Here is a 23,426-nt window from a genome sequence, read left to right as displayed (position 1 = left end):
GATGATTCAGTACGCTGCTGACCAAGAGAGACAGAGAGAAAAATAAAAGGAAACACGAGTTGCACGCAATCTCTTTGTTGATAGCGAGTAATGCAGAATGAGCTCTCTGTCTTTCTTACACACTAAAATTATTGGATCATTATTATTCGGTTTCTCAACTCACTGCTTTGATGCGTGTACCTATTGGGTATTTTCAAGACGAGATATTGATGACATGCCTTGGTTGATCTTGAAATCCATTGCTACTTGACGGATTGACGTTCAGTGTCAGTGGTTTGACAATTTCATTGATGATCGGTAATAGACTAATTTGAATATTCAATTTTGAGGCAATCAAACTTATGATGTCATCTGCGTTATACAATCTTTACAAAGCCTGCCATAAGAGGGCACTATAAAGCTTTTGAAAATGCCTGAAATTTAGTAATTTTCCATTTTTTTTTACTTGTAGTGGTTCTCATTGGGGACTCTGGAGTAGGAAAGAGTAATCTTCTGTCACGATTCACAAGAAATGAATTCAACCTCGAGTCCAAGTCCACTATTGGTGTGGAATTTGCAACAAGAAGTATACAAGTAGATGGTAAAACGATCAAAGCTCAGATATGGGACACTGCTGGACAAGAACGCTACCGTGCTATCACATCTGCGTACGTTCCATTTAACCATTATTGCATCTCTGACCTTCCAGCTTGATTTTTACCTGCAACTTATGCGCTATTTTTTCTGACAATGCAGGTACTATCGAGGTGCTGTAGGGGCATTACTGGTTTATGATATTGCAAAACATTTGACGTATGAAAATGTAGAGAGATGGTTGAGAGAACTGCGTGATCATGCCGATCAGAATATCGTTATTATGCTGGTCGGCAACAAGTCAGACTTGAGGCATCTACGAGCTGTGCCCACAGATGAGGCTAAAACCTTTGCCGAAAAAAATGGTCTTTCTTTTATAGAGACATCAGCTTTAGATTCGACCAATGTTGAAACAGCATTTCAAAATATTTTAACAGGTACAGAATCAATAAACTTCTCCTTTTTCTCTTTATATTTGCCAGTCTACTTATTAATTTGTTTAAAATTTCTGCAGAGATATACAGAATCGTCTCGCAGAAACAAATAAGAGATCCTCCTGAAGGAGACACAATTCGACCACAAAATGTAGAACCAATTGATGTTAAGCCAACAATGAGTTCCGAAGGAATGCGTAAACAGTGCTGCCAGTGACGTGGTGTTTGTTTATCGAATGATTTGCTTTACGAGTGAGTTTTTTATTTTGTAATTTTGCATTTAAATTTCAAAGAGTAAATTATTTTAAAAAACTTGGATAAAAAAATAACAAAATAAAAGCATAGCACGTTCTCGTTACTACAAACATCTTTATTCTTTGAGTTCAACATTAGACAGCTTTCTTATCCTATTTCTGAACCTCTCGACTTTCCTGCAAAATGATTTTTTAACACTGGATGACCTGACATTTTAGATGCAGAGAGAGAGTGACACAGAGAGAGGGACGAGAGGAGTGGCGGCCGTTGGTAGATGTAGCAGGTGCGTAAGCGCACGAGAGCCAAGACTATGTGTACGGGCCTATAATAATCTCGTATGCTAGAGAAGGGTTATTGTCAGCCCCCACCACAGCGAGAGGATACCGCAGATTATCCACACAGACAGAGAGAAATATCACAGTAACACACACGCGTGCAAAACGCAACTCTTGGTTCGCCTAAATATCGTACCGGTCAACTGTGCGGCTCTCCCCAGATACATTGCACGACGGCGTAATAGCGAGTGATCTTAAGCATGCAGACAACACAAAAACGTCAACACAACTTTGCACCCAGATTATAAACGTCATTATACAAAACGAATAATACAAACGGATGGAAAAACAGCATACACACACACACACACAAACATAAACAAATGCGAGAGAATAAGTAGAGATAAAAACCAGACACACGTACACGCGCTGAACAACAAAAAAGGCCCACGCACTCTGTTCTTCTCTTACTAATGAACCCAGCCCCAACCAAGAAATATGAAGTTCGCCTTCTTTACTCCATCTATCATTTCTCCGCCTCTCTCTTCAACTCTTTCTCTGTCCTTTTAAATCCTTCGCTCATGTACGCATACGTAATAAAATGTACACAAAGCATTCGCCTTCGATGCGTATGTGAAGCGGACACATGCGATAAAATTACACACTCGGAATCACACGCGTCACAAACACGATATGAGTGTGGAAAAAATGGTAAAAAAATGAATGCGAGGGCAGATAGATATACATATATTATGTTATTGATAATTAAATGTTGTATTACCGCTTCTTTGTAATACATATAATAATTCTTCTTCTCAACGCATAATGTGATCATGAATATATAAACAATTTGTAATATGTAATATATTTATGACGAAAATCAGGAAAAATTAAAACACACGTGGTTGCTGGCCGCCAAGCCGTGCGCATAAGATTCTATGTTCGTGGATGAGTCGAGAAAATCCGAGGGGATTTGTTTTAATGTGGTTTTAGTGCTCTGCCGTGAGAGAACTAAGAAATTATAATAATGGAACAGTTAAAAGCAGCCAGGTAGATATCATCCTCCGACCTCCACCCAAGTTGATTATCGTCTCGCTCTCACGTGATCATTATGCAAAAGAAACAAGTTCGCGTTTCTGTAAATTTTGAAAGTAATTTCATTTTCATTTGTGATACATTATGAGTGGCCGAAATATAAGATTACGTTAATTATCATACTTCCTAATAATAAAAGAAAACAAAAAAAAAACTACAATTAATAACTAAGCGTCACGAGGTCTTTACTCAGTTTTTTACTCGGCGGGCTTATGAAACACGTTGACTTTTTAGCAAGAAATTTTTAATATTTTTTTTACTCAATGCGTTGAAGGTTGGCTCTTGGTAAAGTTTTTTGTGAGGAAGAACAACGTCAATTTCGTGCGGTTCTTTCTAACAGACGACACGTTAACATGCGATTTACTCGAATTATGATAATAGATTGTGAGAAATCTTAGGGAAGGAATTAAAATTTCAAGATTTATTAAAAGTAATAACGATGATAAAAAATAAAAAAAATAAACGGGGTGTGACCTCAATGTTATATCAAATGCAATGGCCATTCCCAAGTCTTACGTGCTTATTTTTTACGAGAGGCTTTATTGGTTTCTAGAACAATTGCGAAGTATTTATGAGTAATGGGAAAACGAAGAATAAGTAAAAGAGAGAAGAAAAAAAGTGAATCCGAGAGTGTATCTCTTATTATAATTGCCTTGAACTGCGTGATGAGACCCAGAACATTGATGATGAAGACGACGACAACGATAACACGAGGACGATATAACATTATTTTGAGTACTTGCTGTCTAAAAAAACGAATATCCTTTCTACTCGCGCGTAACAGTACATACACGCGTCGCATGCTCGCGTGCGCGCGCTACCCGCATATTTTATTCGAGCGAAATCAAGTATAGGCAAACTTCAAATAAAGCAGTAAAAAAACCTTATTACATTAGAAAAGCAAAAAAAAAACTTGAAAGCGAGAAAGAATGCATTGTATAAATTGAGATGTACTAACGCTTTTGTGCACCCACACGAGAGATTAACGAAAAAATTTAAGTAAGTACTTATCGTAATGCTTTAGACAAGAAAAATGCCACTGGGATGAATTAAACTCGACGTTATGAAAACACTATGTTATGCGTAATTCTCTAACCTTTTATTGTTAATCGCTATATTATTTAATAATCTTTTTTTTAACGAATCTGTTCATACAATTAATTTTATTTCGTTGATCTTATACACTGATGGAAATAAAAGATTAACGAAAATTATTTTTTAGAGACTTGGATATCAATGTAGAAGTAGATGAATTATTCAAGTTTTCTTTTAATACTGTAATGCTCCTTTTTGTATTTTTCAAGCACCCATATGCGCGCATCATTTATACAAAAGTAGAAATACTTTAAACAAGTTAACGGTCGCCGTTGTGGCAAACATTGTACCGTACACACAGCATGATATTTGATATTTATTTACAACTTAATTTTTTTTTCTCCTATCCAAGTTTATGTTTCTTAAGCGACGTTATATATTACAAGAATGAGTTGATTTACTTTTGTAATTATGTGAACTAGGAAGCGGAAGAAGCTGACGCGGGTTCAAGACGCACAGTGCTCCTCTGGGAGATTTGATTGTTCTTTTGTCTCCACTCTAACCATCGTGCCAATTCTGGACTTATCATCGGGTCACTAGTATCCGACTGAGCGTCTAGCTGTTGATAGTAAGCATCCCTCAGTAAACGAAATGTTTGTACGTTTCTGTATGGCAATTGAGTCATTGGGTCGCGATATTTGGCTGGTAATCTGCTAAATCCAAGTTAAGTTTTTAATATTTAGTACAATAAATTATTTCATAAAATTTGGATGTTTTGCTACCTTGTGATTGCACAGAGAGATTTCAACGTCGGCCTAAGAACTGGCTTCTTTTTAAAAATTTTCCCAAATTGCTGTACATTATCAAAAGTAACAAAAGTTCTCTCGTAATTTCCATTAGTCCCTATGCAATCAAAGCTTTTTTCCTTTTCCGTTATATTCATTTCTTTTTTCTCTTCCCTACTGAATAAAAACGATGTAGGATTTAATTTTACCGTATTAAACTAGAATTTACCAAATTTAAACTATGAAAACAATATACATACCCATTGTCATTTGCCTGAGTGGATTTATTTTCAGAATCATCTGCTTTGCTCCCATCGGCATCAGTATCAGTCTGCGATTTGCTTGCCTTTTCTTTGTGAGAATTTGACAAGACCATAACTGGCATAGACAATGATTGGTATCTTATCATGGGGCCAACATTTGTTTTGCGTACTGTTCTAGTATTCTTTTTCTCGTTCTCAAGCCTCTGGTATTTCTCCAAAGATTTCAAATTGATTTCCTCAGTTTGCAGTGCCTCTTCCAGCAACTCATCTTGCGTGGGCTTGTAGTCATCGTATTTAACTATTTTAACTTTCTTTCTCTGATCCTCGTTCCTTTTTTCCAATCTTTTCAATGTTGCAGCAGACTTTGCAGCTGTAGAACGACGGATTGACTTTCTCTCTGTATCGATAAATATCCTTTCTATTTTTTGAATCCTGGACCTCTTTCTCTTAGGTACTGCTGCTTCTTTTGGTTTTGACGAAGAAGGCTTGGCTGGTTCCTTGTAAGCTTTTGTGAAAACTCCCTTTTTTCTCTTTTTCTCCTCAGGTTCATGGTCTGATACTGGCTCGTCATTCTCATCTATACTAAAATCAGAGTCTACTTCGTCCTCTGCTTCAACCTCTTCCCTGGAAATAAAAGAGGCATCAGTCAACGTTTCAGCCATTTCCAAACAATTGATTGCAATGAAATAAAACAAACTTGTAATCATTGTCCTGCTCTGTCTCCTCGAAACCTCCATAGGTAGTCTTGTAGAATTCATCTTCCTCCTCCTCGTTAAGGAGTTTCGCCATTTTATTGCCAGCATTGGCACGCTTGGGTCTTGACGTTGCCATGTTTTCTATGAAAATATTCTTACCCGTTAACTAGAGAAAATCGCGTTAAAAGTACGCACGCTTCCCGCTATTTGGATTCAAAACTCAGCTGCTGAAAACATAACCTTCAAGTTGGATAAACCCCTGGCTCAGAGCTACATATATGCCAGGCAAGAGTATACTTGAAGTTTCACTTATTTCTTCGAAGCACTGACGCAATGTTGATGAGATTCTAATGTAAGAAACACATTGAAAGAACGAGACGAAGCCCAGCGTAGACAGCAAGTCCAATATCTTTGGCAACAAATGCCAAGCCGAAGCAGTGTTGTTAGCTGATGATTAGCAGACAAGGCGCGACGCTGCTACCGCTTCGGGATCGGGGCTACGCCAGCGCCACCTGCACGTAATCCCCGCAAGCAGGCAGAAGAGACCGAGGTGCGAGGACGGAACTCTGGCACTCTTATTAAAACACAATACATAAAATGTCAGCAGTTAACGGGTTGAGTTAACAGGCCTGGCAGCCTCGGGAAAATGTCGGAAAAATTGCGGAGGCCCGGTGCGAGCTAAGAATGGCCAAAAAAATAACTGGCAAGCCAGAGCTGGCCCAGTATGATAGCGCATAAAATACGTATAATAGAGCTTGCTCGGTGGGGTGGGGATAGAAGGCGAGACTGGGAGTGGGGGTAAGTACACTCTCTCTTCCTCGGACAGTCGCTCAGTCGAGCAGTAGTCGTCATCGGGGCCGTGTGTTGGGCAGTGTGCAGCAAGCAGCAGCGCAGGAGAGCTGGAGCTCGTTGGTCTTCGTCCACGTCTTTGATAGTCCTCAGTAGCTACGCATTACGCACTGCGCTGCCAAGCTTCCGCCAGTTCGGCCTTATTGCCGCATCTGATCGGTACAGTCGCAAATCGAAGCGAGAGAAGATATCATCGCGCGTTGCACGCATCGCGTTTTGTTGTTTTTCTCTCTCCCCTCGCTCGCACGCGCAGACTGCAGAGACAGCCGCACGGACAGACTGATAGAGCCGATCGACGGTGGAGAAGAGATAGATAGAGATAGAGAGAGAGAGAGAGACTGGATTCGGCCTGCCTCTGGCACAGAGAAAGAGTCAGTCATCCCCCCTTGCGGCTCGGGAGAGCATCGCCATAGTCTCTCTTGCTCAGAGCGTTGTTTTCGTATGTGTGTGTGTGCGGCAGCAGCGGACGGGCAGCTCTCTCGCTCGCGAGTGTGACTACGCTACCTATACCTCGACGATTACAGGTAGTAAGCATATATATATTGTGCGCTGCGCGGCCGCGACGACGACTAGCTCCGGGTGCGGTGTCTAGGCTTCGGCAGAGGGAGGGGAGCAGGAAGCGGGGCAGAGGAGAGGCCCGCACCAGTGACAACGGCGAGCTTCGCCAACAGAACCACGACGACCAAGACGAAGACGACGGCGGCGACGACCGAGGTACGGGACCTTACGTGGCATTCGACCCGCTGAACAATTATGTGGGATACTGCCGCGGGATCGCGATCAGCCACACGTCAAGTCAGCTGACATATTGCGCTCTGCTACACCACAGCAGCAACAACAACAACCTTCGGTGAGTAGTTCTCGCTCTCTCGATCTTTCCTTTCCTTCCCCCTTTCTTTCTCTTCCTTTCCTCGCTGCTGCTGCTGCTGCTGCTGCTGCTGCGGCGGCGGCGACGGCGGCGGCGACGGCGGCAGCGCATTGTGCTGCTCCGTCGTGTTCGTGTACAAAGAGCCATTCCGTGCGCTCTCTCCCTCTCGCTCTTCCCCACATCCCCAGGCCGCCGCCTCGGCGTAGCTGTTACGTGTACAGTGCTAGTCTCTATTTTTAATCGCGGACGCGCGCCGCCGACTCCCGGGGAAGCCTCTTCTCCGTGGTCGGGCGACGAATGGGAGAGGGAGAGAGAGCAAGCGAGTGGAAGTGACGCATCGCGCTCTCCCTTCCATCGCGGCTTTTCGGAGTATATAAGCGAGTGAGCGAGTGAGCGAAAAGGACGGCGAGAGGCGACGCAATTTCGGGTCAAGTGCGCTCTCGCTCGCTCTTTCCTCATCCACGTATTGCGTGCGTGCGCCTAGGCGTAGCTGCCTGCGCGAATATTATCTGCTTATCGCCGCTGCTTGCCTCATGACGCGCAATTCCCCCGATTTCTCTCCTCGGGCTACCTGCCCGATTTTCAGGCCCACGCTGCCCCGTGTCCAACGATAACCTACAGCTACGCGTAGGTGCGTAGTTGTATCGCGCAATTGCACGAGCGCGTGCAAGAGAGGGACTCGACGCCAGCGCCAAGCCACATGCAGCAGCAGCAGCAGCAGCGCTCACGACACGCGCCGACTATACGTCTTTCTCTCGTGTTCCGCGATCTCCCCTCGTGCGCGCTCGCTACGACGACGCAGCAGTCGCGCATTTTCCGAGATCACTGCATCTCTCTTAATGCGCTTTTCCGGTTGCTCGCTTATCGCAGCGGAGCTTTCGCTCCTTTGTGGAGGTGCGTACACGCTCTGCACGACGGGGCAGCCTAAGCGCCGTTAGGGGGGACAATGGGAATCGATGCCGTCGTTGTGTTTTTACGCGACGAGGAGGAGAGTTTTCCCTTTGTGCGCGTGAGCACCTGGCGTGCGCGAGGAAAAGCCACGTGTTTAAAGAACTCGGCCCGATGCTGCAAGCTATTTAAATGCGATCGTTGTTTGTGCGTCTAGGCTTTGTTGTTCGCGCGTTGCAGCTCGCTGTTGACGTCATACGGGAATTCGATGATTTTTTTTTCTCTCTCTCTCTTTCTCTCTCTCCGATTCGGACAATGCCGCAATAGCGCCTCGGTGTTGCGTGAATCTTTTGCATAGCAAGTAGCGAGCATCGTCGAGGTTTAATTCGATTTGTCTGTTTGTGCGCATCGGCGTGTCTAAAATCGTTTGGCTACGCTTTTCGAGTGCTGATACCTGCGCTCGACGTTGGCTCATCTATGCCATACAAGCAACTGAGAGAGAGAGGAGGGTTACGCAAACAATCGATCGAGAGCTTGACTCATAATGAATGCGATCTTGGTGACCTTTGATTTGTTGAATCTGAACGTGCGTACAGCCGAGGCTCTCTTTCTCTCTCTCTCTCTCTCTTGCGCGCGCGGTGAAATCGTTGTTTGCTCTCGGAGATAATACACATTTAAACGTTTGATAAATTCGTGTACACAGTCTGCTCCAAAAGCGTCTCGGTTCGCGTTCAATTAGCCCACTTCCATTTAAACCCCCACCTGAGCTCTCTCTCTCGTTCTCGTTCTCTCCCCCCACCCGGCGGCGCTCGGCGTCGAAAAACAAACAAAGCGGAGCAGCGAAAAGCACTTGTCACCTCGGACCCTCCGCCGCAGTCCTCCTCTCGGCCATGTGCTCGCAGAGCACGTTAATTTTTCGGTCGACCTTTCCCAAGAAAGAAACATCGTCTCTCCCTCGTGCGTAAGCATATTAGTATAGAAAGCGTTAGCAGCAACAGCAGCAGCTCGTGTGAAACGCCGCTCCGAAAGTAAAACGTGGAAAGCAGCTTTGATCCGTTTTTCTGCTCCTGATCTCCGAACGCTCGAGGGATTTTCTCGGGGGGGCGAGTACACGGGAGAGCACAGACGAAACAGGTTTTGGGGCGACGGACGCTGACCTCTGACTGGTGGGGTGGCTCCGTGTGATTCCGTAAACTTGACGCTGTATAGTTACCTGTGCCGGGGCGTTAGAGGTCGAGCGGAAATTCATCCCCGCTTAATCCTCTCTTTCGTACGTGACGCGTTGCGCGAGTGCAGTAAATTCGAAGAATTCGGAGGAGCAATCGAAGCTTCGCGCACGTGCCAGCGTCATCCCTCCGCGACTCTGCCAAAAGATAATTCCTTATCGGCGGAGCACAAAAAGCTAGACGGAAGACGCGACGCCGTGCCAAATCCTCCTCTCGCGCGCGTTTCCCTTTCGTCGCGAAATTACCGAGAGCCGCGCCGCCGTCGCGCAACAACTAGGCTCGTTGCACACAGCCACACCTCTTCCAAGCGCGCACTTTCTTCGTTACCCCACCCGCGCTCGCGCGAGCTCGTGTATAACTGCTCTTCTTTTTCCGTCTCCCCCTCCGCCCCCCCCCCCTCTAATAGACGTGCAGCGCGTGTATACGCGTCGGCGGCGCGGCTTAATGACCCGTGTTTACGCTGATTTCTAGCTCCGCGCGTTACACTGGAAATTCCGCGGGGAAAAGCCTTGCGTAAGCTCCTCGCGCGCGCGCGCGCGCGAAAACTCGAGGAGAATAGCGCGTGTACGCGTCACCTGCGAGCTGCTCCATGCGGGCGGCTCTCTCTCCTTCTGCAACTGCCGCCGCTGCCGCAAACGATGGGGGAGAGAATCCGCCGTTGATGGAGTTGTAATTCGTAAACAGGCTGTTTTTGTCCTCGTTGCCCGCCGCCGAGCGGAAAAACAGCTGGACTTTACACTCGCCGAGTGTATCCCCGATTGTGGGGGCGACAGAGACTGAGAACGCGGCTCTCTTATCGTTTTCTATTTTTTACGGGTTCGCGTTCTGCCAGCAGCCTCATCAACAGGAAACGCGCGGCATTTTTCTATGCGGTCTCTGTCCTCTGTCTGTTTTCATTCGTTTGTCTTTGTTTTTTAAAAAGCGTCGCTGTGTGAAAGCAATTCCGCTAAAACGCCGTCATACGCGGAATCGTAAGTCAGAGAGCAGTATGATTCAGCGCGGCAATTACCGCTCCGAAAATCAAATTGGCCCGCGCGCTCGAGAGCGAGAGAGAGAGAGAGAGAGAGAGAGAGAGAGAGAGAGATAAATTCGTCGCCTCCGCGCGCAAATCCATTGCGACGCGCTTTATTCTCGTATAAGCGCGCCGGCTTCTCTTCCGACGAACTGGCGCTCCGAGAATCTTTACCACAGTAAAGCGCCGTAGAGATGTTCTAGCGGCCTTGATATCGCTTGGTCGAAGGTCGAAAATTCGCGCTATGCCGCCTCAAGGTCGTATTATCTCTTTCTCTCTGCCGCGCGAAGCGTTGATCGATTGCCAAAACTCGTGCGCTAGACACGCCGAGAGGTGGAAACGCTCGTCAAGATACTATGGTTTTCCGTGCAGAAAAACGAGGTCGTCGATGCGTGCGCCGGCGTATAACGACGATTTCACTCTCGCGGTTGTCTCTTAATATAATATCTTGCATAAAGCAGGAATACAGCTCGACGGCGGCCTTCGACGCAAGCGAGTCCTCGGAAAACAAAATTTCGATCCGTCCTCGTCGGGCTCTCGATACGCCGCTGTTGTTTGTACACGGATATCATCACAGGGTCGCTTAAAATTCGCCCGCTAATGCTGATGAGCGCGCGGAACGAGCAGAAGCGGCAGAAGCAGCCCAGCGATAAGTGTATAATCGGGAAGCACGAGTGCGTCATGCACGGCCGAGTCAAAAGTACGTGCGCGGTGCGCCTCGCCGCTGTTTGGCGACGGACAACGCATCAGCGCCGCATTTCGAATGCGTCGAGCCGTTACGGCTGACGAAAGTTCGCGCGGATACCCGCACGGTTGCTTGGATACTCGCCGCCGACACCTTTTTACCTTACATCACCGCACAGTAGGTACACACACACACACACACACTCAGCCTTTTCGTCCGCGGCGCAAGGAAGTGTCGCCGAGAGCGCAACTGGGTCAAGGTTATTTTTGGGCTGCGCACCGCAAGCAAATGGTTTTGAAATTGAAATGGAGATCGAAACCGCGACCGAGAGTTGTGCAGTTTGAATTTGGATCACGTGAATATTTCGCAGCAAATTGATTTCTTTTAATTTCGTTTGCCCGCCCCCCGAACTGGAACGCAGCGTCTGCTCCGCCGGAGCTTTTGCGAAAATTCAATTATATCGAACGCGCGCGGCGCGCTCGGTACGTTCGATTTCTAGGACAAACAGCCGAGAATACGATGATCGACTTGACCCGGTGCAATTAATACCGGAGCGCGAGTTCTCATCGATTATCCTCTCGCGGAAGAAGTCTTTATACGAACAAAGAGCCAGGCGGCGATTTGAGTGATTAAGCAAGCATTGTGGAGTCGCAATGTAAATTCGCGCTAGCTGTTAATAAAGGAAATATCGAAGCGGGGAAACGAAACGGTACATCCTTGGATACATATATGCATTATATGCGGACTGTGCGCGAGCGCGAGAGTCGCGTGTGGTAATTGGCGATCCTGTTATTGTTTGTTAACGTTTGATACGCGCGCGTGAGAGAGCGGGAGGGGGGCTGCAAAGGTCGTTCGAGCCTCGATCCTTATCTGGCTCTATAGGCGCGTTCTCAACTGCCGCGTTGTATAGCTGTAATAATACTTTTACGCGGGCAATGCTCGACGCGTATTTCTATTTCGATTCGTAATAGGCCGCTTCTGGGCAGCTTCAGCGAAACCTGTGTCGAAAAATCGGATTAGAAGCTGCGTATACGCGGGTACTCGTAGGCGGCCCGAGGGTCGTTCGTTGACTTTGGGTCGTTCACCTGCGCGCAGCTCAATGCTGTATCCTCGGTGAATTTCGTCAGAGACAGCGACGCGCCTTATATCGGACGCACGTTACACGCATACAGCGCAGCGGCGCGCGGACACGCGAGAGCAAGAAAGGACGTATTCTCGGTTTATGAATGACGAGATTATAATATATAAAGAGCGGGTGTGCTTTTCGGGCGAGAAACGAACCCGACGGAGGTGTTTCAACTTTCTGATTTTCTGCGTGCGCGATAAGCAAGCTCGCTCTCTGTCTCTCTCTCTCTCTCTCTCTCTCTCTCTCGAGTGTGTTTGGAAATATATTCCTCACGTTTGATCCTCGGCTATCGGACGCCCCGTCGTTATGCAATGACTCATGCGCGAGCGCGATAAACCAGTTTTCGTGTATACACTTGCAGGCCGTCTGTATAACAGAGGGAGAGATTCTTTGTTTATCTCAGCCGTTGACCCGCTGTTCTTTCTCAAAACACTCGAGAGAGGGACTGCACCGGCGTGTGTGTATTGCGATCCTGCGCGTCGAGCCCCGCAACAAAGAGCTCACCGAGGCACAAAGAAGGAGGTTGCTTGTTCTCTCTTTCTCTCTGTCTCGGCGCAAGGTCGAAATTTTCGCGAAAAATCCCGAGGCTCGCTGACGAGAGAGACGCGCACGCACGTGGCCGATAAAGAAAAGCTCTCTTGGCAGCGGAGCCAAAAATCGCAGTCTGTTCTTCAGCCGGCTTGAACGAGCTACCGCGCCATTTTCTCTCTCTCTCTCTCTCTCTCTCTCTCTCTCCTGCGCTCGCGCGCGCATCTGGAAGGTCGAGGTCGTTGACAGAGCGCGTGCGTTATATAGCGTGCTTATACTGCCGGCGGCGGCGGCTCTCGATTTTTCGGCGCCGCTGCAGGTAATTCGCGCTCGTATTTCGCCGTTGGGCAACGAGTCCTCGAGAGCTTGCGAAAAGTGAGGTTAGGACAACGCGCCGCGAAGATACTCAAAGTCATGATTCTCTCCCTCTTTCTCTCTCTCTCTCTGAGCGTGTCGTAACTGATGTGCGTTCGTATCACTCGTCGCCGCCGCCGCTGCTGCTGCTGCTGCTGCTCTATTTCGCTGCGCAATAGCGCTTTACATCTTCCTCCTTCTCAAAATCGCACTCGAATTCGCGAAAACAACGACGAGAAGAGCACCGCTTATCTCGCAGTATAGTTATATATCCCCCCCTTTTCCATACTCCCGCCTCTCGGTCGGATAGCTGCTGCACCTGCCGATGTACACACCTACTCGGCTTTTGTTTATTTACACGCCGGCGGAAAGAAAGAAGCCGACGAGAGGCCGAGAAGGAGGCTAGGTGTCGTTGACCGGCTCCGAATCGCTCTCTTTCTCTCTCGCGCCTCGTTGTTCTCTCTTTTTCGCTGCGGAACAGTCGCCGCGCGGTCCGTTGCTCCGAAAAAGCTCGCCGCTCGCAGTGTGTCTGTCTGTCTGTGTGTGTGTGGTTGGGTGGCCGATAACCTCGCGCGCTCTCGTCGCGTGATTTTCGCTCTTTTTTGTACTCGGTGCTGGCTTTCTTCTCTCTCGGCCTGTGATACTTCATTGAGTAGAGAACATTGGGTGGGACGCGACAGCTGGCTCGTGCGAGTCGCTGCGCAGTAGCGAGAGATTGGCAGCGGTCACATGGGCGCGCGCTCGAGCTTATTTTTAAAAGCTCCGAAACGCTCGCGAGCTTGCGGAAGCGCAGAAGAGCAGTTGCGTGCGCGAGGAGATTCACCCCCTTTGTCAGAGCTGCTGCATACGTCGGGGGAAATCTTTGTTTCGCGGCCGAGGCCACTGCATGGCTACTTATATACTCGCTCGCTCGCGCACACTGACACGCGTATATTCGTATTCGATTCGCGTGGCTCATCGGGACGACTATAATGTATACACCGCGAGCGAGCTGCTTGCTCAATGCGTCGCTCGCGTGGAAAATTGAAGGCGAGTCTCTATGCGCGGTTGATCGACGCGCGAAAACGAGAGTCGAGTTTGCGAGGTTCGTCATGGGCGCGTAGCTCGTATTCAATGTTGCGCTCGAAAATACTCGCGCGTAAGGTCAAAGTTATAAATGTAAAACCTGCCCGCGATAAAAGTTCAGTGACGCAACTTTTTTTTTTTTTTTTTTTTCCAGCGAGTAATTTCAATACGCTCGCTTTTTCTCCGTCCCTCCGCAGCTGTTAGTTCTGTCGCGCGCGCGCTCCAATTTCGCCCCGATGTGCTCTTTGCTCCGATTCAGCCGGGATTTCGTCAGAAAAATCCGAGGCGAGTCTCGACACGCTGAAGAGCCCAGTCCTCGCGCACGCGTTGATTTCGCCGGCTTATCGGCACGTACACAGCCTTCGTTAATGCTAATAGATACACGGTTATAACAGAGGCGTGTGTGCGTTATCGATCTTCGTTTGTTGTGAATATTCCGCACAGCTGTTCCAGCGATCGGCATGGCTGTACGCAAAATTCCAACGTAACAATGGAAAAAAATGAGCGAAACGCAATGAGCCGCAATAAACCCGCCATCCCCACTACAGACATCCAGCTGCTCTATCGCGGCGAGCCCTCGGACCGCGAGTGGCGCATGTGCAGCGTTCGCCCGCAGGCCAGACAGCCAGACAGACAGACAGACACACGCGCACGGACACACAGAGCGCAAGCTCCGACCCCTTTCCTTTTCATACGCGCTATAGTCTACGTTCCGTCTCTCCTCTCTCTCTCTCTCATATTGATATGCGGAGGAAGGGAGAGACGGCGGCGTCCCTATTCCCCGGTCCCTTACCTAGCCTACGAAAAATCGATCTCTCGGTCTGGCGCGAGCGTACTCGCGGGAGCATTGTGCGTGTACCTCTCTCCGTTGGGATTGTCGAGTAGCCTACATTCTGTGCTCCGAGCTTTTTTTTCGACTCTATACGACGATTCTACATTTATTTATAGGGGTCGCGAAGTCGGAAGCTAATGCAAGACGCCGCTGCCTACCCCAAGACGCAAAATCGATCGGCGAGTGCAGGCGTACGCAGGCGCCACGTGTTTTACTCGCGGTGACACATCGTCGTCGTACCTCCGCGGAAACTCGATAGATCGTGCAGTCATTGTATGCCGCCGCGGAGTGCGCGGTTACACACCGGAAGCCTTATTGGGTTACGCTCTCGGCCATAATGGCCGTGCGAGCTGCAGCGAAAAATCTCTCATTCATCTCTCTCTCTCTCTCTCTCTCTCTATAATATAGTCCGTCATCGAGTCGCGCTGCACTTGTGTCTCCGTACGCGCGTGTGTCGATAGGTGACGCACTTTCCGCAGAGAGTCTGACGCTTTTGACGCGTTTGACGTTCCTCGATTTCGTTTAGTCATCGCGCGGCAGCTCTCTCAACGCGTTATGTGTGCAGCGCGCTCTCTCGCATGGAAGAAAGCGAATCGACTCGTTGCCCCCACCTGCTGCTCCGCTCTGCTCTGCTGTGCGTCCTTCTCTCTCTCTCTCTCTCTCTCACTCACTCCCTCTCCCTCTCGCGTGTGCATTGTACCTGCGACGAAGCACACGTGTGTGTATGTATTCGCGCATGTGTACAGGTAGACTCGCTGCTTCGTTTTTTGTCTCCAGCGCAGCAGCTCGCAGCAGCTGACGTCAAGTGCTGGCGACGTCGGCTGCGTTCTATACAGTCTGTCTCTCGCGTGCAGTTATAGGCGCTTCCGCGACACAGAGAGAGAGAGAGAGAGAAGCTTTTCAGAGCGATTCGCACGCCGTGAGTGTGTGTGCGCGCGCTATAGAGAGGTATTCGAGGTGACACACTTGGGACAGCTGTTTTCATCGTGTGATTTCGGCGCGGCGCATAAAACCGTTTCCTTCTCTCTCTCTCTCTCTCTCTCTCTCTCTCTCTCTTTCTCTCCCCCTCTTTTGTCGCGGCGTTCGATAGCCGCCGATAACGCTCGATTCGTTTTTTGTGCGCATGCGAACGTAATTTCAACGATTCGACCGAGCGGGCTTTGTTTACTACGCACGTCGTTAACGGGAGCAATTAACAACTGCCCGTCGCGCGCGGGAGCGAACGATGTTTTGAAAACATCAAAATTCGCTGATTTCCCCAAACATTATTGCTCGCCGGCGTGACTCATTTCCGAGATTCGCCGCTTCGCGGAATCTCGCATCCAGCGCGCGCTTTTATCAAGCCCAGCAACGGGAGCAACGCGTATACGTGTGTATAGGGGAGAAAAAAATAGGTCGCCTTTCACGCGCTCGTGCGCGCTCGTCTATAGATCTCTCACCACACGCGAAGAAGAAGCGTAAGTAACAGCGGCTCGCACGCCGAGATTTTGGCAGCAGCGGCAATAAAAGAGAGCGTCGTCGCACGTGTTTTCCGGACTTGTCGCAGGCATTCAACAGCTGCACCTCCTCTCTCTCTCTCTCTCTCTCTCTCTCTCTACTCTCTCTCTCTCTCTAGACCCCCGCCCGCGCTCCGCTGACGGATGCGTGTGCAGTGCTGCTGCCCTCGTTTTTTTTTCTCACGAGAGGCGCGCAGAGAGTTTCGAGGGCGGTTGGAGACGGGACGTTTTGGGGAAATCTTATCGAGCGGCCTTTTTTCCCCTGGAGATAATGTCCGACAGGCTACAAATTTAATCTGGTACGGGGGAAAAGTGGGCGTTGTATTGAAAAAAAAAGCCACGAAATGTAATCGGGGAAGCCCGCAAAGCGACGACGCATGCACACACAGTGCAGACCCGGTCTTAAAGAGACTCTCGGGTCCGGACCGCGAGCCGTGCGAAAGTCGCTTCTGGCAGTTTTCCCTCGAAATTCCCGACAGTCAGCGGTGCTGCTCTTCTCATTTTTGATCTCCAATTAGTCGACAATCGCGTGCCGAGACGCCACGCTTCGGAAAAATCGCAGCCCATGCAGCAGCATCGGGAGCAGCGCTGTTGTAGGCGAGAAAAGTAATGCCAAGGTCGGCGGGCGAGCGAAGAAAGTAAATTCTCGATCGACTCGCTGCGTTATACGCTGCGCGATGTGTATCTCCGCTGCGAGCAATTTCTCGAAAGTATGTAAGAAAGCTCCATGCCGCCTCGCATCTTATCCGAGCGACGGCTTGTTGGGATACAATCTGGCGTTGCGCAATCGCGAGTCACCTCTCTCATCGTATCGACTTAGGCTACCGAAAACACGTATAGTAAAAAGCTCGTCCTTCGCGGTGACCAGCGAGCTGCACAGCCGAAGAAACTCGCCGAAGAATCAGCCCCCTCTTCCGAGCTCTTCGATGATGAGAAAACTGGGCAGTATATGTACGGTACACGCACGAGGCAGCCACGGCCCGTTCACGCGTATGCATATAGTCGAACGACTCGAACGCAGCAGCAGCAGCAGCAGCAGCAGCGGAGCAGAGGTGGAGGAGTATCATAGTCGTATATGTTGTACATACGTATACGTGCTGGTCTTAGGTGGCGCCCTCTGGATCGCGCAGGAGCGTGCCCGGGCGCCTCCTGGGCCCGCGAGAGCCGCGTCGTCGCTTCATAATACGCCTCAATCGAGGCCACGGGCCCCGATTTTCACTTTTTATTATTATGCTCTCTGTGCTTTCACACGCGCGCGCGCTCCCGAGTTTTCCTCGTCTGCGGCCGTGCAGTCATTACGGTAAAGTAGCCCAGGTGTGTAGCTGCGTCGCGCGAGTTACGTAAGGCCTCTTTTTTCCGCGCTGCCCTCCTGGAGCAGCGAAGACGTCCGCGCAAAGCTGATCCGGTTGTCGTTGTTGCACGGTTTAAAGGGGACGGCCTCCGAAGCTCTTTCGTCAGCAGCAGATCCGTTTAAAGGGAAAGGAGTCGCCGCTGCGCTCCCCCTTTCCAAGAGAGAGAGAGAGAGAGAGAGAGCTAGCGGGGGAGAGAAAGCTCTCCTCCGACGTCTAGTTATGTTATATACATATGCACGGCTATAACCGTGCTGTCAGTGCTGTTTTGATTTTCCGCGGATTCTCTCTCTCTCTCTCTCTCTCTCTCTCTCTCTCTCTCTCTCTCTCTCTCTCTGTCTAATTTGGCGAGTGGGTGGATCGGTTGCAGCGGAGAAAGAAAGAGCTGCAAGCCAGTAAAGCGAGACTCTGAAAAACGGAGCTCGCTTTCGTGACTCTATACAATGTAACGCGTGCTGCTGGGGGGGCGTACGCGAGCGGGCAAGCTGTGTACGAGGAGTCCCCTTCCCCACTGCTGTCGGATCAGTGCCGTAGCCAACCTCGCGAGCGCCTCCTCCCCTGTTGCCGCGGCCCAGAGCTCTCTCTCTCTCTCTCTCTCTCGCGCGCGCGCGCTCGCAGTTCGAGACTCGAGAGCTGCTTCCTCGCGGACACGTCGTATCCGCGGCACACGGGCAGGCAGCAGCTGAGGAGAGGTGCGCGGTGAGTAGAAGGGAAGAAGCCAGGCAGGCGAGACAAGAGACGACGAGCAGCGGCGCTGCTGCAGGAGAGCCAGCAGCGAGCGAGCGAGCGAGAAAGAGCCGTGCTGCACAGTAGTGTGAGGCAGTGCGCGCGCGCGCGTACCTATACCCGCGGAGAGCGAGAGAGCGAGAGAGAGAAGAGCAGTTACGTCGCTCTACTCGCTCAGGCTCAGACAGTGTCTCGCGCGAGACGCCGAGCGCGGCCCAGGAGCTCGTCGCCAGGCCCTCCAGCCACTCAGCCCCCCCCCCCATTGTCTCGTCGAGGACGGCCCTCGGGGTTGCTGCTGCTGTCGGGAGGTGGCTCCGAAACGTTGGTGCAGCGGATCGCCAGTCAGAGGCACGATGCAACGCTCTGTACGGGGGGCCACTTAAATGCCCGAGCGACAGCAGCAGCGAGCTTACTCCATGTTGTGCCTCGGCCAGCAGCACTGCTGCCCGCCTGCAACTACTTGCGACACCGCGCTACGCTGGAAAGCTGCCTTCGAAGTGAGTGCGCTCTCTGTGCAGTTAACATCGGGATTATCGCCGCTGGTGAATAGTGCGCTCTCGCTGCTGGCCCAGCCAGCGCCCAGGACGAGCCGACTTTCGAGGCCGAGGCTCTATACTCACTTCAATCCCTTCTCTCCGCTCCGCCTAGCTCCGTCTCTGTCGCTCTCGCGCCCGCTACTCGCGATATACCTCTATACGTGCTATATACCTCGAGCCAAGTGTCTGTCTGTCTGTCTCGCTCAGTGTGCGTGCGTGTGTGTGTGTGTGCAGCAGTCGTGTCTCTCTCTCTCTCTCTCTCTCTCTCTCTCCTCGATATCGCGCGCGCCTCTCTCTCTTTCTCTTTCTTACTCCTACTCTCCTTATGTGCGCGACGATCTGCGACTTGGACTTGGTTTCTCTGGTGCTACGACCAGAAGCCAGAACTTGCGTCTCGCTCTTCTTCATCATCGTTCGTCTTGTTTGACTGCGAGTCTGCCTGCGCGGGACGACCGCGTCCCGAACAAGACGAAGACGATGCTGCTGCTGCTGCTGCTGCTGCCCCTGCCCCCACCCGTAGGCGTATACAGTGCTCACGCTTTTTTCCATTGTGATTCCGCGCTAGTTTTCCGCTCTTATCTCCCTCCCCCTCCCCCTCCAGCTATGCTACTTGGTGACACTGCTCTGTGATTACCCAGTTGCTCTGCAGCTGAATGCTCTCTTCTGTTCTAATGTGGAATTTCTTCTGTGCTGTTTCAGGTGAATACGTGGTGATAACCAGACTCCGAAGAGCAGTCTGCGGGAAAGGTTGCTGCACCAGGAAACCACACTATTCGTAGGCTGTATTCGAGTGAATTTGCTTGAGAATCGAAGCACCTACCTCATCCATAGCAAGGACGTTTATCCTTCAAATCCCCTGCCTGATAGCCCAGAGTATCACTGGGTCTCAAAGTACTACCAATAGAAACCTCTGGAGAGAGAAAGAGTGAGAGAGTCGCAAGACCGCATTCTCTTACAAACTCACACACAAACCCACACAGACAACATGGAGCGAGAGTCGAATCCCATGCAAGCACTGTGCAGAAGCGGCTGTGGCTTCTACGGTTCGCCAGCCACCGACGGCCTCTGTTCTCTTTGCTACAAGGAGAACCTGAAGAAGAAGCAGCAACCTCCTGTATCGACTACGTCTGTACCAGCCTCACAGACCGCCTCTGGTAACGCTGGAACGTTGCAGAGTGGTTTCGGCAGCCCTGCCTCCACAGGAACTACTGCCCAGCCAACCATACCTACCATACCCCAACCAACGACAGATCTGTCCAGTCCAAAAGAAGTGAGTACTCTTTGTTACTCTTCTTTGTTTGCATTTTGTGGAGCCTGAAGTGATAGATTCTATTGATAGCAACATAGCTTTCTTATGAGTCCCCAGTTTCCATGGTAACAAGCAAGTCAGTAATGTGAGAACCATATATCTTCTAAATTAACATGTTTTGGCCCAAAAAACGCATATTTTACAAAATAAACTGCAAAATTTAACAATGTGGTCACTCAAAATTCCAGTTTTTGTGCATTCAAGTTTCAATCTTCAACCCGCGATGTTTGTCAGTACAGTAGTTGCGCGGCCATTCAAAAAACGTAAACTTTGAAAAAATGTGATTTTTATCATAACAATGTGTGATTTTACATCAGCAGGTGAGCAGGGACGAACAAGAGAGCGAAGTAGGAAACAGCAGTGCAGCTGCTGAAGGCTCAGTGAGCAGCGGGGATGTGGACGACTGCTTCGACGGTAAAGAGACTGACAAGGACTTCAAAAAGAAGAAAAATCGTTGTGCTATTTGTCGCAAGAAAGTGGGTTTAACTGGTAAGAACAAAGCTAATAAATAATCTCACGTTGAATAATTACCGCTTGTTCATGAATCATACTAATGACGCGTATCTTTGTTACAGGTTTTGAGTGTCGATGTGGTGGACTCTTCTGCTCTGTGCACCGGTACAGTGACAAGCACGAATGCAAGTTTGATTACAGAGAAATGGGCGCTCAAGAAATTCGGCGCAACAATCCAGTTGTTGTTGGTGAAAAAGTGCAAAAAATTTGAACTATTTAGTGTGTAGTCGTTGGGAAAATGGTTATATAACTATATAAACAAAATATAAAAAACACGAAGAAAACGAGATAAATTATCTGGCAGCTGATTGCACATCGAGGAACAAAGCAGATGGACATGTGTGGGATAGAGCGAGAGAATGTGTAAATGAATGCAAGTGAAACTAACCGTATGAACGAGAACAAAATTTGTCAAGCGAAAGATGACAATGGGAGATACGGGGTTTCGGGCGTAGGCTAAATAAATATTATACGGAGACTTGGTTGAAGCAGGAAAGAAAGAAACCGATAGCGTGTTTGCGCGTAAGTCTGCGTAATTTAAAAAAAAAAAAGATTCTTTTTTGGTTGCCAGTGCCATTGTCAGATTGTCATCTAGTGAGAGATTCATATGAAAATGAAAATAATATCTGGTTACTAACTGCTGCCAGCTTACTACTACTATACACATATATAAATATATCTATTATTATCATTATGATTATTACGGTTTATTATAACTATCATTCTATATAATTAGATTTATTAATTTACTTGAAACGAAAACACGAGAGAAATTAAGGAGCAGGAAGGACGTTCATATTTTAAGTAGACGAATGATTTCCTGGTGCAGTCAGTCGGTCCAAGTGACGGAGCAGTGTATCTCTTGTTAATGAAGGACGAGTCCATCGATATATAGATATATAAACAATTAAAAAAAAAAAAGAAGCAAATTCGAAACTCGTAATTGTTTTTTGTTTTCCATAGTGTCAATGATTAGTTAAGCGCGGTGACAAGGAGGATGTTATATTGAAACGATGATGACTGACGTTGATGGGTGATCACAATTCTAGGTTTAACGATTAGTCTAATAATTATTAAATATATTAGCTGATTGATTCATAAATAATGCAATGGAATATAAGTAGTACTGTGTGTTTATGTCCAATTTCACGAGAATATAACGAGCATTATTACTCATTAAATACTGTTTGAAATTACGTTACAAATCGTTATTCTTAAAAAAAAAATATAAATAAAAAAAAAGAAATATAAAAAGAATCCGCTACACGTATACGTCTGCGTGACTTTCTTTGCTGCTAAGCATCCGACGACAAATCCTTCCGACGATGGCGCGTCCGTTCCTCGTTCTCCGATCTTCATGTATGGATCGGTGTGTGTCTTATACATAAATATATACATATATTATTATAAACTGCGTGTTGTTGCGACGACTGGAGTCGAGTGTCGGTATTTCTCGTTTTCTTCTCTTTATTCTTCATTTTTTCGCTTGTTTTATTTTTCTTTTTGTGAGTTATATTATATTAGATAAAAAAATATGAAAATGAAAAAATGCTGCGCGAGGTATTCCGGTGCTGCGACGCAGCGCTGCAATTTTTAGGTATATATATGATTAAATCTAAATAATGGTTAGTAGACAAAAAATCTAGAGGCCGGGCATTAGGTGTGAGAAAAATTTTAAAAGCGACAGAGCAAAAAGGGCCGAATGCATCTATGATACTCTACGTAGACTTGTTGTTTCGCAGCTCTTCTGTAGGGACTGCGCTATGGACTTTTTTGCAGTCGCACGCGATCGCGTAAAAGCGAACTTTTGGCCCTCCGCCCGAGACAAGAACGGAGGACATACGATTTTTGCATTCGATGCGCTGAGTTTGTTCTCCCGTTTAAAAAGAAACTAAATAATACAAATGAGCCTTCAGAAAACCCAAGTAACAAAAAACCGGACGCTGGATTGCTTGTTATTGTGTTATAAAAAAAAATTAAAAATACATTTTCGAATGCGCCGAAAGAATTGGTTGAGAAATATGAATCGTCGTTATCGTAACAATGAGATGCAGACTCCAATTAGCCAAGAAACCGTCTGTCTCATCGGATATATCTTAAGCTTAAATGGAGACAAGGTGTTCGATACATTACCGCTTTTTTAAGTTTTAGGTTTCGCGCATATTATGCGCAAAATAATGTAACCAACGATTCATCTTTTTCACTGATCGATAAATACTTTTAGTACAAATGAAAAATATAGTTTTTCTTTTTTTCCAAGCGAATAACTATATGCTGATTACCAAGGATGAGTGTTCATTTTAAGTGGTGTTACGGCTTGTTTCGACATTTTTACGCGTCGCAGCAATTTCTCAAAGGAAAATTCGCGATAATTATAATTTAAAAACGATCATTGCTTGTATATTCCTAAAAACGTAATGTAAACAATGCATTGTAAGGAGGACTATTAAGAAAATTTACTTCTTAAAGTATTTTTAAATACGTCTAACCATTTCAAATGAACATCCAGCTCTCCTTATTTTCTAGCAAATTCTTGTGCTAAACTGTCAGTAATGAAAAGTAAATCAATATTGTTTTTAATTTTTCTTTTCATTGTAGAGCGCACGACAGACTAAGTCTTCCTGTAAATAAACTGAACTATATATAAAAAACAA

At 48.0% G+C, this 23,426-nt stretch overlaps 3 protein-coding genes across 15 annotated transcripts in view; 2 read left to right on the top strand and 1 right to left on the bottom strand.

Annotated features, from left to right (window-relative positions):
* LOC100117401 (ras-related protein Rab-11A) overlaps positions 1-3,846 on the top strand; it is a 5,995-nt gene extending 2,149 nt beyond the window's left edge. Inside the window, exons 2-5 of the mRNA XM_001607007.4 lie at positions 452-647; positions 736-1,010; positions 1,088-1,259; positions 1,481-3,846. Of these exons, the coding sequence (XP_001607057.1) occupies positions 452-647; positions 736-1,010; positions 1,088-1,224 (608 nt within the window). The 3' untranslated portion in view covers positions 1,225-1,259; positions 1,481-3,846. The remainder of the gene's footprint in view (positions 1-451; positions 648-735; positions 1,011-1,087; positions 1,260-1,480) is intronic.
* LOC100117372 (vacuolar protein sorting-associated protein 72 homolog) lies at positions 3,717-6,373 on the bottom strand. 4 transcript variants are annotated; one of them, XM_031927551.2, is made up of 4 exons: positions 5,413-5,892; positions 4,713-5,339; positions 4,450-4,629; positions 3,717-4,377 (listed from the first exon to the last, which is right to left on the bottom strand). In XM_031927551.2, the coding sequence occupies exons 1-4, from the start codon at positions 5,544-5,546 to the stop codon at positions 4,146-4,148; spliced, it is 1,173 nt and encodes a 390-aa protein (XP_031783411.1). In that variant the 5' UTR covers positions 5,547-5,892; the 3' UTR covers positions 3,717-4,145. The 4 variants fall into 4 exon arrangements, with proteins under 4 accessions (XP_031783411.1, XP_031783410.1, XP_032454279.1 ...); XM_031927550.2 differs by having other exon boundaries at positions 3,781-4,380; positions 5,413-6,373; XM_032598388.1 differs by having other exon boundaries at positions 3,781-4,377; positions 4,450-4,626; positions 5,413-6,058.
* Positions 6,222-23,426, top strand: LOC100117338 (AN1-type zinc finger protein 5). 10 transcript variants are annotated; one of them, XM_008208184.4, is made up of 5 exons: positions 6,366-6,783; positions 6,852-7,109; positions 19,650-20,220; positions 20,577-20,748; positions 20,835-23,426. In XM_008208184.4, exons 3-5 carry the CDS (start codon positions 19,936-19,938, stop codon positions 20,981-20,983), a joined length of 606 nt encoding a protein of 201 aa, XP_008206406.1. In that variant the 5' UTR covers positions 6,366-6,783; positions 6,852-7,109; positions 19,650-19,935; the 3' UTR covers positions 20,984-23,426. The 10 variants fall into 10 exon arrangements, with proteins under 10 accessions (XP_016839223.1, XP_016839227.1, XP_008206406.1 ...); XM_016983734.3 differs by having other exon boundaries at positions 6,222-7,109; XM_016983738.3 differs by having other exon boundaries at positions 6,239-7,109; positions 20,580-20,748; positions 20,835-23,423.

This window comes from Nasonia vitripennis, chromosome 3, assembly GCF_009193385.2.
Source record: "Nasonia vitripennis strain AsymCx chromosome 3, Nvit_psr_1.1, whole genome shotgun sequence".
NCBI classification, from domain to species: Eukaryota; Metazoa; Arthropoda; class Insecta; order Hymenoptera; family Pteromalidae; genus Nasonia; species Nasonia vitripennis.
The sequence above is the reverse complement of the archived record's forward strand: the minus strand, read 5'-3'. Positions and strand labels throughout refer to the sequence as shown.

What these genes read in the sequence shown, in the direction of transcription:
- LOC100117372 (XM_031927550.2), bottom strand. Translation starts at nt 5,546, where the DNA reads ATGGCAACGTCAAGACCCAAGCGTGCCAATGCTGGCAATAAAATGGCG. An exon ending in GAGCAGGACAATGATTACAA is followed by an intron (nt 5,340 to 5,412) that starts GTTTGTTTTATT and finishes TTTTATTTCCAG; the next exon opens with GGAAGAGGTTGAAGCAGAGG. An exon ending in ACTCAGGCAAATGACAATGG is followed by an intron (nt 4,630 to 4,712) that starts GTATGTATATTG and finishes GTTTTTATTCAG; the next exon opens with TAGGGAAGAGAAAAAAGAAA.
- LOC100117338 (XM_016983734.3), top strand. Translation starts at nt 19,936, where the DNA reads ATGGAGCGAGAGTCGAATCCCATGCAAGCACTGTGCAGAAGCGGCTGT. An exon ending in ATCTGTCCAGTCCAAAAGAA is followed by an intron (nt 20,221 to 20,576) that starts GTGAGTACTCTT and finishes ATTTTACATCAG; the next exon opens with CAGGTGAGCAGGGACGAACA. An exon ending in CAAGAAAGTGGGTTTAACTG is followed by an intron (nt 20,749 to 20,834) that starts GTAAGAACAAAG and finishes TCTTTGTTACAG; the next exon opens with GTTTTGAGTGTCGATGTGGT.